Genomic DNA, 13,616 nt, shown 5'->3' on the forward strand with positions numbered 1-13,616 from the left:
GGATGCCAGGCAGAGGGGAGGAGGGCATACCTGGGGCACGTGGGGCAGCCCCCAGCCTGAACCCCACCTAGGGACAGGACAGAGCCCCCAGGGGCCCCTGGACCCCCGAGCCTCACTCGTCCACAGAAAAGCCCCACCTTCTCCTGTGGACACATTTCAACCTCACCAAACCAGCTAATTATTGACAGTTGGTGAAGAGGAGATCTCACTTTTTCCTCCTGTTAAACTGCTCCTAATTAGTTCCCTGTCACCACGGCTGGCTCGCCCGCCCGCCGCTCGCCGTCGCGGTAATCCCGCTGCACAGTGTCTCATTAACCTTTTGCTCCTCTCCTGCCGCCTGCCAACAAGATGAAGACAAAAACAGATTGTCGAACAATGGCTCCAGCTTGTATGTGCTGCCCGGTCCCCCAGCCCCCCAAGCTCCCGGGGGAACCGCGGGGGGAAGAGAGGGGAATGGGGTGGGGGGGAGCCCAGAGGAATCGAGGGAGAGAGGCACAAAGAGAGATGGAGACAGAGCAGGCAGGGCTGGGGCAGGGCACTTGCCAAAGGTGCAGCTTCTTGCTGTGCGGAGACAAGAGGTTCATTAAATGGGATTGGAAGTGCTCCCAGGTGGGGCACGCTGGCTGTCAGAGCGGGAGGGACATTCGTCATCCCCAGGTCGGCCAAGCCCACGGGCCCGGAGACAGGACCTTGGACATCTCCCTCGAGGGACCCAAGGCACCAGCACATGTGTGCGTATATGTGTGTCTGGGGCAGGACAGAGCTGGCCACACTGGCCTGGAGCCCAGAGCCCCAATCTCCAGAGAGGGCAGGGCCAGAAAGGTCAAACAAACCAGGCCCCACACGCCACAGGGTGGCCTCTGCGACCGACGCAGCCCTGGATGAGCTCCAGCACAGCACCCTGCTTTATTTCCATCTTAGCTGCGCCGCACCCGACATTCCTTGGTTATTGGGTTTCTATCTGCCTCCCCAGAACAGAGCTCCCTGAGAGCAGGGGCTATGACACGGCCCTCCCAATTACAAGGAAAAGGGGAAAGCTCCCCAATATCTGTGGCAGGGATGCAGATGGGTCCATCGCTGCCTGGGCACAGCCTGGCTGAGTTGGCCTTGGCCAATGCCCCATAGCCTTAACCTGCAGGTCCCAGGGTCCACCAGGACACACCCCACATTCCCTGCGACAGGACTGGGGCTCAGAAGGGAGGCCAGACCTTGCTTCCTCATTCTCTCACTCAAGCTCCTAAGGAAGCTTCCTACCCAAGCTGCTGGCCTATAGGCCCACCTGACCTCAGCTCTGGGTTAGAGAACAAAGGCAGCCTTCAGAAGGTCCCTGTGAATGTAGACATGGATTCCCCATGAAGGAGGAGGGCTGGGGGAGGGCACTGGAAAGTTCCTACTGGCAAATTAGCAAGGAGCCCGTTGGGGTTCAGACCTGTGCCTTCTCACTTGACAGTAGGGTGGGGGTGGACTGGGAGTGTTCTGGAATCCTTCTGTGAATACAGAGCCCCTCCACTATTACCACCTCTGGGCTTTGGGCACATTGCTTATATGCCTCAGTTTTCTCAGTTGTAAACACGGAATAATACTGGTCCTGCCTTGCAGGAGTCATGTTCTGCATCCACACTTCACCACCATATCAACCAGGCCCCTCTGCTTACTGGACCCCCGGACCCCGGGGAGGCCAGGCCTTTCCGCCCTGGGCTGTATGACTCCTTCCCCATCACGGCCCTCTTCCCGGGCTCACAGGACAGCGGCCACCCGAGGTGTCCCATCCCCTGACCATCTCACAGAACACCGGCAAGTGACATTTTCTTTGCTGTTCTCCAGTTGCTTCCCATTCCTGAGCTCATTTCTCGGAACAGAGAGCGAATCCTGACCACCACTTTGCCTCCTCAGCTTTGTCCAGCTACACCCCCAGGCTGCCAAGTCTCGTCAACCCCTGCTAGTCCCCTCTGCAGCAGCTCACTTGCAGGGAGCCCCCTCCTCCTCAAAATGGCCTTGTCCTCAGTGTCCATGAAAACACTCATCAGGTTTCTCCCCTGGCTGCTCCTGCCCTTTTTAAGACAGCTTTTTTGCCTCTCATGGCAACCTCGATACTTCCAGGGCTTTAGTCTCCCCCATGCCTCAGAGGTTCCATGTTCCCCAGCCAAAATCTCTCCCTAGAGCCTGAGACACATATATCTAACTGTCTAGGCAACACCCCTTAATAAACAGGAGTAATCCCTTGACTTAAGGAATATTAGGAAGATTTAATACAAGACACTCAGAGACCCCACCATGCTGCCTGGCCTAGTAGATATTTAGTAAATGGTAGCTGTAATTATTATCATTTGCAATTTTAATTTTAAAATTAGCACCATTTTAATAGGCAGAAATACTAGTTTGAAAAGAGTAGACAAAACTCTCCCAGAGATTGCAGAGGGGATTGAAGTTTTTTCCTCAACTGCTGGGGTTAGTGGGTTGGAAACCCCACACCAATCACTGCAGACCAGCCATTCTAGGAACCAGTTCCTAAATTCCATCTCCAGGTCACCTAATTAATTAATTAGTGTGCCAGCGATTACTCCTATTGACAGCCTTGGTGGCTCTTGGCAAGGTTGGGTCAGCCCAAGCAAGTCGGCTCATTGTGGCAAATCCCACTGGCTTCTGGGATGTGAGACGTGATCCCCACACAGCAGAAGCAGCACCTCGTTAGAGAGAATTAATTGGGAGGAAGAAAGAGGGAACCAAGTCCTCTCGGCCTGATGGCCTTAGTGCCATAAGTCAGAGACAGGCCTCCAAACACCCCATAATGCACAGGCTCGCCTGCATTCTGTGGGGCTGATGCAGGTGAGGAGGAGCCTGAAAATCACGTCCCTACCCTCCTTTCCCAGAGAAAGTTCTGGAGATTTATTACAAAATGACTACCCTCTTTTCAATCTAGAGAAAGAGGCTTGGGTTGCAATGAGAGGAACTTTGGTTAGACACCCAGAACTAACTTCCACGCCTATTTGTGGCAGGCATGGGGGAAGGAAGGAGCCTGGACATTGCTCCCTTAGACCACCTCTCAGCAGCCAGCACTGGAGGCTGGAGCGGCTGGACTACGGCCATTTCTCTGTTATTTGTCCCAGAGGAGCACCCTCCAAAGACCTACAGCTCTAGACTCCAGCAGCACAGGGGGGCCCCAGCTCCCTCCTCTCTCGCTGCCCCAGGGTAGGTGAAAAGAGAGAGAGAGAAAAATCCCATGAAATAAGCAGATGCAACACCTCCTGGGAGCTCTGAGCTGGGAGCTGGCCTCTGAGGTGTTCTCCCGCATCAGTTCCTGGCTTATCTGTGACTCTGGGCTGGACCCTCAGCTTCTCTGGGCCTCCATTTCCCCCCACAGAGAGCCAGGAGGGTGCTAAACTGGATGACCTTGAAAATTCTTCCAGTGAGACAGGCTCCAGTTCCCTCGTGAGCTTTCTCTGCCCTGGGTCCCTCCCCTGTGCAGTCAGGTAGAGCTATGGGAGCTACTCGAGGCTTCTGAACACACGGGTGCTTGCAAGCACCTGGGGCACTCAACTCTTGCCCAGAACTGCAGACACGGCCCAACGGCATGGAGATGCAGTTTATGACCATGGAGAGCGTGGGCTCAGGCCTTCCACACAGGGATGCTGGGACCACTAAGAAGTGCCCTCCCTCCCATCTTCAGAGCTCCCAGGCAACCTGGAACCCCCAGCTCCATTTGGAGTCCCTAAGCATCAGGATAGGCAATGGCACCCCACTCCAGTACTCTTGCCTGGAAAATCGCATGGACAGAGGAGCCTGGTGGGCTGCAGTCCATGGGGTCGCTAAGAGTCAGACACGACTGAGCGACTTCACTTTCACTTTTCACTTTCATGCATTGGAGAAGGAAATGGCACCCCACTCCAGCACTCTTGCCTGGAAAATCCCATGGACGGAGGAGCCTGGTGGGCTGCAGTCCATGGGGTCGCTAAGAGTCAGACACGACTGAGCGACTTCACTTTCACTTTTCACTTTCATGCATTGGAGAAGGAAATGGCAACCCACTCCAGTGTTCTTGCCTGGAGAATCCCAGGGACGGAGGAGCCTCATGGGCTGCTGTCTATGGGGTCGCACAGAGTCGGACATAACTGAAGTGACTTAGCAGCAGTAGCAGCAGCAAGCATCAGGATATAACTGTTCAGCGTTGGGAGTGAGCTATAAGGTTTGGAAGGGTCCCCCGGCTTTGTAGTAAGGCTGGGCCCCGTGGGCATGAGGATACTGCCTTCCATCCATGTGCCTTGGGCTGGCCCCCAAGACAGGAGCCCCTTCCCGTTATAGCTTCCTCCTAAAACTCTGGGACTCGGTGGAGGGAAGTGACACCAGTCCATACCCTCCTTGGGGCCTGGAGGCTGGGTCACATGCTCCTACTTGAAGACCCTATGTCTCCAGTCCTCACAGTCTAGGTGTAACACCCAGGACCTTATTTTCACCTTCCTCAGCTTCCCTGGGGGAACCGGTACCCCTCCCAGCCGCTCTGGTGAGGACTGAGCAGGGTCAGTGCTGCAGCCACCGCCGCCATCCTCCCATGAGTTCATGACCCCGTGGGCGTTCTTTGCCTCCAGAGGTCTGCCTCCGCACCAAAGCTTGCTCTTCTCACTCAGCTTGCTAGCGCTTCTTCACCCCAACCCAGCTAAGATTCTGGGGTCCTCTGCTCCTCCTGAACTCGTACCAGCCTCCCAAATGCCTCACCCAGCCAGACAAAACTGGAGCCGGCCCCACACCTCTGGGTAGATGATCCCTGGCCGCCCCCACAGCCCTGAACCCTCCCCCAGCCATCCCCTCCGCTGACCCCTGGCCCTGCCCTCCAGGCTCTCTGACATCCTTGGTCCCCAGTCTCTCCTGCTCTTTCCTCTGAAGGTCTTCATCCTTCTCCATGGCCCTCTGACCTCTGACCTCCCCTTCCCACTTTCCTTCCTCTGCTCAGTCTTGAGACCCCAGGAGCTATCAGAACAACTTCCTTAACCTCCCACCCCTGAACTCCACCCCAGCCACATCTGCCTCCCCCTACTGAAGGGGAGAGGGGTCACCAAACCGAGCGAATCCTCCGAACTGCTTTCCGTGCCCTGCCTCCCCGACTTCATGGACTTGCTCTCCATCCTCCCCTTCCAATGTCCTCCTCTCCTGAGGTCTTCCCTTTGCATTTGCACAAGCTCCAGTCTCTCCCACTTGTAAACAGTGAAAATAAAGCCTCTCTTGACCCCACATCTCATTCCAGTGGTGGGGCTGCTTTTCTCTTTCCCCTTGGCTTCCTTTCTCTTCTCTCTTTTCCATCCCAAGGCTCGAGACCAAGCAGTCAGCCTGCCACCCTGTTTCCTCACCACCCCCCCTCCCCCCCGCTGAGCCCCACTGATCCCTTGGGATGGGGTTTGCCTTCATGTCCAGAGATACCAATGACACTCTTCAACCTCACAGAGCTTGACCTCACAGCAAGGTCTGCTGTCTAAGGACGCCCCCACGTCTAATCCCACTTGGCTCTATCCCTACCTCCCTGGCCACTCGCCCTCGGGCAGCATGCTTCCGGAGGCCTCTTTTCACCACACGCTCCTTGACTGGTCCCACCCGCTACCCTGGCTTCCACCACTGTTTAGGCTGGGGGCCCCTGCCTCTGTCCTTCCAGCCCAGGATTCTAGACCCAAAGCCAAATCCCACAGGGCGCCTCCGTTCACATGTTCCGCAGGCTCCTCAAGCCCCACGCACACATCCAGCTCCACTCGCTGTCCTCCCGCATGTCAGCTCCTCCGTGTCTCCATCTTGTTAAGCAGTACCTACATCTGCCTGGTAGCCGGGCGCATATCCTGCCGGTTCCTTGTCTTCCCACCACATGCAGTTCTTCATCAAATCCGGATAAAGCTGCTTCCTAACTCTCTTCAAGGACCCACTTTTCTCCATGCTCACTGCCAACAGCCTGGTCCAAGCCACCATCCTCTCACTGGATGCACGCCACTGCCTCCTGAAGGCTCCTTCTCCTCTGGAGCTGCAGCCCAGCCTCACCATGCAAGCCCAGGGACCATTCAAAATCAGGACTCTGGTCCTGCACAGCTCTTCTGGTAACACTTACCCTCTGTGGTGGCTTCCAGCTTCCCAGCACCACCTGACCCTAGGCCTCCTTACCTAGCCCCTCATCTTCCCCACTCTCCGCCAGAAATGCAGGCTTTCCTCAGTTGCCTACCTTCACACCAGGTGACTTCAGCCTATGTGTCCCCTCACCTTTTACACACCTGGGAAGCTCTAACCCATCCTTCAGGCCCCATGAAACGCCATGTCTCTCTAGGCGCCGTTTGGGCCTCTACTATCCCCTCCCACAGCCGAACACCTCCCATCCTCACACCACTCACCGTTCACTTGTTATTCCTTGTGGCTTCGTTGTGTTCACTTCCTGACCTCGATTCTTTGAGGTTAGAACCTGCGCCTATCTCATTCATGTTCTAACCCCAGTGCCTAGTCAGCACTAGGAGTCAGCACTAAGTATTGGTTTATAAATGACCAAACTGCAAACCTTCCCTGTCCTGCCCTTGAGCCCCTCCCTCCACTGACCTCTGACATCTGAGGGAAGAGGCTGATGGCCAGCGGCAGGGCCAGACCGAAGGCTGCCAGGCACACAAGGCTTTGCACAGGGAGGAGCAGCCGGGGACGCGCCTGCAGGAGAGCTGTCCTGCGGAAGAGAGAGAAGGGGAGCCATGAGACCCAGACAGAGTGAGCTGGCCACTAGCCACCACACTCGGTCCCACTGGGCCCAAGGGCCAGTGCCAGCCAGTAGTCAAATAGCAGTGGAGAAATTCTGTCTTGGGGACCTTCACCCATTGGCACCCCTTTCCCCAGGCTCCACCTTGAAGAACATTGCTGGTTGAACTCTCAACCACAGCTCATAAACAAGCACTTGTGGGGGCCCCACCCCACTGTGTGTCCACTGTGGAAAGAAGGCCCCGAGTGGGGGAGATGATAGAGGAGGCTGCTGACCCCTGCTCCTGTGCAGGGGCTGGGGGGACCCCACCGGGATACAGCAGAGGAAGACGGTCCTTGAAGGCGCCATGTATTGAAACAGTGAACAAACCACCCACACATTCACATACGCAAGAACACGCATACACACATGTGCATAGCCAGGAGGAGATGATCCTCTTCTGGGTGTGGGAAGATTACATGCCGCCTGGTCAACTTTGACCCAAGAGCCACCGAGGAAGACAGTGACTTGCCCAAGGCCAAGTCTGCAGGAGGCAGGCAGGGCTCCTCTCTGGACTCCTGACTCCCCGCAAGTGCTGTCACTGAGCTGCTCCGGCTCCTGCCTTTGGACCCTCTGACCACATCATCGCCAGCTCACAGCTAACACCCCTCCCTGCAGCGAGTGTCAGAGGAGGGATTCTTGGAGAGGAAAGGGATACGAAAGCTTCCTCCCTCTGGGGCCGGGTCCCCCAGCCCCATGACAGAACAGGCTTTCCAGACAGAGTGGGGATCATAGTGGTTGGCGGGTCCACCTTCACTGTGTTGTCCATCAGAGCATCTCATTCTGTACAATCCACTGGGTCCTCGTGAACACCACAGGCCATCTACTTGGGGGAGACCTGGGGTGGGATGAGCCAGCAGGATGGATTATTTGCCAAAGGATGTTGGGTGGGTACAAACGCTGCCCTCGGGAAGCGTCAGCCTTCACTGGAGGAAGACTGGTTCTGTGGGAAGAAGACGGAACTGGGACTCTTTCCCTTCCTTCCTGGAGTGGGCTGGGGAGAGGCGCTCCTGGGGGCTGTGCCTCAGCATGTGGGCAGGCAAATCCCACACCACCTTTACCTCCAGACACAAATCCCAAGAGCGACTCTGGCTCTAAGGGGACAGCAGAATTGGGAGCAGTGGTTTTCAAACTTTCGTACCTAGGCTGGGGTTAAAAATGCAGACTCCCTCGCCCTCATGAGATCCTGATTCTGTGAGTACCACACCTGGGAACCCTCCCTGAGTCTGAAACAGGTGATCCCCAGACCACACTCTGGGACACTCTGGCCCAGAATGTGCCTGCTAAGGTACCAATAATGATCCAATTACTTGTAAGTTCTATTCAGTAAAAGATGGGGACACACCAAGTGCTCAATGAGGGGTGTTAGTGTTGCTATTGTTACTGCCCTTGTTTCCGGCTGGAAGGAAGGAGATCCTGGTGGCTGGGCTGGCCCCCAGCCCTCCCCAATGGCCCAGACCCCACCATCCGACCAGTTGTTGAATTAAGCCCGAATTGATCTACTGGCGAGGGGAATTTCCACAGGATTAAGAGCAGCGGGACAGAATTGCCCAAATCAAACTCAAACCCTTCTGGCCTTCCCTGTGCCTGTTCTAGGTGGCACCAAGGGAGGAAAGGAATAGGCTGAGCTGACTTCATCTTGAAAAAGAAGGAAACTCCATCTTGCACTTTCAGTGAGCTTTGGACTATGTGCCTGGTAGTGTTAGGGGAAGCACACTGACTGAGACCACCCACCCTGGCCAGGCTCTCTAGCAACCATTTACATGAAGTGTTTTACAACAGGAGGTCCTGGTAAGGAATACGGTACTAATAAGCCACCACCAACCATAAGAGTTTGGGAAAGGTCAAAAGGAGACACTGCATGTCCGTCCACTTCCCAGAATCCTTCTCTCTAGCATCCATCTTGGCTGAGTGATGTGTGTGCCATCAGGAAGGACTCTGAATCAGAATGACTGGCCAAAGACAACCCGGAAACTAATCCTATCACCATAAAACCCGAGACTGTGAGCCACATGGCAGAGCAGTTCTCCTGGGTTCCCTTACCCTCCTTCTCTCCACCCGGGTGCCCTTTCCCAATAAAATCTCTTGCTTCATCAGCATGTGCCTCCTCGGACAATTCTTTTCCGAGTGTTAGATAAGAGCCTGCTCTTGGGGCCCTGGAGGGGAGGCCCCCCTCTTCCTACAGTAGCAATGGGGATAACATACCTATGGCAGAACTGGCCTCCTGGACTGATAAACACCAAGATTTCCCATTGCCATAAGGAATGTAATAATCCTGTATGCAGTCAATCACCTTTGTGATCTTTATGGCACCCATTGGTGCAGGCTACAGTGTCTAACCAGCTGACCCTTCTGATTAGGAATCATGGCTGTAACCTGATTGTGTCTCCCTTTAACACTTTCCATGCTAGGTTTAAGGAATTTGGGGATGTGGGCTTGAGCAGTACACTTGAGGTATATAAGGTTTTCACAAAAGTTGATCAGGGTCCTTGGCTGAGAGGAGACTCTGCCTTGGGCCGGCCGGTGTCATAAACTGCACTCCACTATCTGCATTGTCCTTCTGAGTGAGTTTGTTTCCCAGAACGTGTGACTACAACAGTACCAGTGATAAAGAGCCTGCTTGCCATTTTAGGAGACATGAAAATACTCGGGTTCAATACCTGGGTTGGGAAGATCCCCTGGAGGAAGGCATGGCAACCCACCCCACTATTCTTGTCTGGAGAATCCCATGGACAGAGGAACCTGGTGGACTACAGTCCATAGAGTTGCAAATAATCAGACATGACTGAAGAGATTTAACACACACAACTTCTCCAGCAGGACCAGGAGGGGCAGTGACTGGGACCTCAGGCCCTGAGGGTGGCCAGAGCACGGGGACAGACAGGAGGGTGTATTTTCCCTGGGGGCACTGTCTTTCCACCAGGGTCATGGAGGGAGGTTTCCTCCCTGGCAGGTGAGGGGCAGGCCATGGGCTCATTCCAGTGGGGACACTGGACAGACCAGCCCCCTCTATGTGGGGCTGTGACCTCAGCTCCTCTCTCAAGGTGGCTGGCTGAGGTCTTCACTGCACAAGGGATCCAGAAAGCCCCAGGCCTGGCTCCCCACTCGGGAAGGAGGCAGGCTCAGACAGCAGCCAACAGTAGGCTCTGAAGCCCCAGCCCAGGCGGGAGAGTGAACACAGCAGGACAGGGGGAGGGGTGGAGGAGAGGGAAATGGCAGGGAGGAATTGGAAAGGCAGCTGGGGGAGTTAAAATATGCAGATGGAGAGATGTGCGAATGCCTGGGAGAGAGGAAAGACCCGGATCCCAGGGACTGAGGGAGGCTGGGGAGCGGCCTCAGGAACCACCGTGGAGGGTGTGGCCTGAACCCCAACCAGCTGAGACCGGTCCTGGGAGGGCAGTGAACCCAAGGGCCCAATCCAGGGCAGAGACGCACGGCTGGGGGAGAGCGCCCCACACCTGCCTGAGTTGGGAGATCACATGGGGGTATGGGGCTGCTCTCCCAGCCCAGAGTCCAAAACCAACTTCCTCCCCAGGACGGTGGAGCTGGAGTGTGAGCCCCAACCTGAGAGGAGGGGTAGTGGAGGGTGAGGGGAGGGTGTGCAGCTCCTCAGAGGGGTGCCCTGCTCTGGTGCTAAAGGCTTCTTGGCTTCTGACTTGAGACTCCTTTCCTTTCAGTCTCAGAGACGGGACATCTGAACATGCCCCCTACCTGTGCTATCCTAGCTGGAAACCCGGGGACCTCGTCTCTGAGAGCTCCCCCGGAGAGGAGAAACTGAGGCCCGCCACACAACAGCTTGTCTCCCCATTGTTGTGCATTCCCTCAGCACTTGGAGCAGTTTTACTTTGCGCTCCATTAATTTGCAAGCAGGCTGCTTAGTAAGTGTTCTTTTGTCTTTTTCTCCCTGGCGGTCCTGACTCCCTCACCCAACCAGGGCTCCCAGGGTCGAGAGTCGAGAGTCGAGAGTCGGGCTGCCTCCCCCAACAGCCTCCTCAGCAGAGGCCCCGCCATTAGCACCCTGCATGGGAAGGCTGTGAGGAGCTGGACAGAGGGGCCTGCTGGGTGGTGCAAAATGCCGAGCTCTAGCAGACCAGGTGGTCAGGGGGGCCATGCTGTGGTTCTCCGGGTGGGAAACTGACCAGCCAGACCCGGAAGCGGAAGCGGTGGAGTGGAACCCCCGCCTCCAGGAGTCTCAGTTGGTGCCTGCCCGGCCCCGCCCCCTCCTCTCTGTCTGACAGTTCCCCCTATATGTGGGGTTAGTTATGTCTCTGGGGGTGCAAACTGAGTCTTGCCCACCTTATATTCCTGGGGCAACCCAGACTGGACTCTTTCTCCTCCCTCAGAGGCCCTCCCACGAGCTTTAAGAAAGGACCAACCAAATACAAGGCTTCCAGGAGACCCACTAACCCACACCTACCTGCCTTCGGGGCTTTCTCAGGACTCAGAGCTGAGCCAGACACGGGGTACCCATAGTCCAGGCTGATTTCAGGCCAGGATATTCAGAACTGGAACAATCTCACCCCATCTCCCGTGAAGCCTCCAACACATGGGACACTAATCACCACTCCACTTACTGCAAACCCAGTTCAGATGTCACCAACAGGCATCACATACATTTTCCCTCTGCAAATTTCAGGTTCAAGATTCAGTCGCCTTGAAGACAGAAGCCCCCCTCCTTCCTCATTTGTCAGCTGGGGTCCTTGTGTGCACTGGTAGTCACTGGTATTTGGGGACAGCCTTAGGTCACCAGAGAGCTATGTCTACATGGTCGGGGGCACCAAAGCAATCACTTCCAGGATTTATTTTTGCGACTTCTAGAGGAGATTAATTTTCTTAAACCTCAGTGTTCAATATTGCCATCCCCACTCAGGTACTCACTCCCACCCTGCACCTCCCCACTCTTCCAGGGGAGAAAGGGATCAGCCCCATAGCTGGACACAGGGCTCCTTTTCTTTTCCTAGGCTGGGCTCTTCAAGGTCCACACAGAAGGCCCAATCTTGCCCCCAAAGCCTTCCTTTCCACCAAATCCTGTCTTGATCTCAGAGTTGGCTGCAGCCCCTTTCCTCTGGACCAGACCCCCCCTCAAGATCACCTTGACCCTGTTCACACACTGCTGGGTCCCACCTGCAGCTGACCAGTGTGTGGGTCTCCCCCTTATCAAAACATAGGCTTTCTGAGACCAGGTCCCCAGATCTGCTCCTCCCTTGTCTCTATGTGGGGTGGATTCCAAAGACGTGATTCTGTGCTGGATCCAAAAACCCAAAAGGCAGCCAGTGTGGTAGGAAGAGCCCAGCTTTGCAGCCATCTTCCTGGGTCACGCTTGGCTCTGCCATTTCCTAGTGAGTGACTGTAAGCAGATGATACACAACCTCTTTTTGCCTTCCTTTCCTCATCTGTAAAATAGGGATACCATACTCACTTCATTGCACTGTTGTGAAGGTTAAATGAGATCATTCATTCATTCAACAAACACTGAACATCACTATGTGCCAGGAACTATGCTAGATGCTGTGCCAGGCAGAAAACAAAAGGAATTTACCCGCCTCCATGGGCTTCCCTGGTGACTCAGATGGCAAAGAATCCTCCTACATTGCAAGAGTCTTGGGTTCAATCCCTGGGTTGGGAAGATCCCCTGGAGAAGGGAACAGCTACCCACTCCAGTTCTGGCCTGGAGAAATCTATGGACAGTGTACTCCATGGGGTCACAAAGAGTTGGACACAACTGAGTAACTTTAAAAACAAAAGTGTAGATGACATTCTAGTGAAGCAGACAGATAATATACAGCTAGAAAAAGAATCTCAGATATTGGTAAGTGCTGTGAGTAAAAATAAGTCAGTGTAGCCGGGGAAGGAGTCCTGGTGGCTGTCATCTCAACGGGGTGGTCAGGGAGGGCATCTTTGAGGAGATGGCATTCAGGTAGGGACCTGGCTGAGAGAGGACTGGAATGTAACAAGTGTTTAATAAGGGTTCGATGCTAATTGTCATTTGTTTTGTGAGAATAAGAAAGTCCCCAAAGTGGGGAGAAGCCCCTGACCCACAGCCTTAGATGGAGTGCCACCAACCCCGTCCTTGTCCTACACAGCCCCAAGCCCATCCACAGCCTTGAGATGCCCCCTTCCAGGCTGGGCCCCCAGCAGGAGGGAGCGATCACCTCTTCACTTTTACCTGCACCAGACCTCCAGGCCTTTGCTTATCTTCCTCCCTGCCCCTAGAACCATTCCCTGCTCCTTGCCATCCTCCTAGACTTGCCCTCATCTTCAGGGATCTGCCTGCTTCTTCCCTCCTCCCCTCAGCCTCTCCTCCCAGCAGCCTCCCCGTCTTCATCATTCAATTTTACCCTCATTACTTAATAGAATCACTCCATCATTGTTCTTATTATTGTATCTCCTCTGTGCTGTGCTGTGCTTAGTTGCTCAGTAGAGTCTGACTCTGTGACCCCATGGGCTGTGGCCTGCCAGCGTTCTCTGGTACATGGGGATTCTCCAGGCCAGAATACTGGAGTGGGTTGCCTTTCCCTTCTCCAGGGGATCTTCCCAACCCAGGGATCGAACCCAGGTCTCCCTCCTTGCAGGCGGATTCTTTACTGTCTGAGCCACCAGGGAAGCCCAAGAATACTGCAGTGGGTAGCCTATCCCTTCTCCAGGGATCTTCCCGACCCAGGAATCAAACTGGGGTCTCCTGCATTGCAGGCGGATTCTTTACCAGCTGAGCTACCAGGGAAGCCCTTACCATGGGATATCACTTGTCAATTAAAAGGAACCAAGTACCATAACACAACATGAATATATTATAAGTATATTAAGCAAGAGCAGATATCTCTTTTAGAGACACAATCATGACTCCTGACTCTTTCTTTAGAGTCAGGACAAATAT

The 13,616-nt window shown here is 54.8% G+C and overlaps 1 protein-coding gene across 4 annotated transcripts in view; it reads right to left on the reverse strand.

Moving 5' to 3' along the window:
- The window catches only part of SFXN5 (sideroflexin 5), a 124,621-nt gene that overhangs the window by 9,634 nt on the left and 101,371 nt on the right, over nucleotides 1–13,616 (reverse strand). For 2 of the 4 annotated variants that reach the window (XM_068966139.1, XM_068966132.1), the window contains one exon: nucleotides 6,556–6,673. The exons of the other annotated variants lie outside the window; for them this stretch is intronic. In XM_068966139.1, coding sequence (XP_068822240.1) covers nucleotides 6,556–6,673 — 118 coding nt within the window. The remainder of the gene's footprint in view (nucleotides 1–6,555; nucleotides 6,674–13,616) is intronic. 4 annotated transcript variants of the gene reach the window in all.

Source organism: Capricornis sumatraensis, chromosome 1, assembly GCF_032405125.1.
Source record: "Capricornis sumatraensis isolate serow.1 chromosome 1, serow.2, whole genome shotgun sequence".
Classification (NCBI taxonomy): Eukaryota; Metazoa; Chordata; class Mammalia; order Artiodactyla; family Bovidae; genus Capricornis; species Capricornis sumatraensis.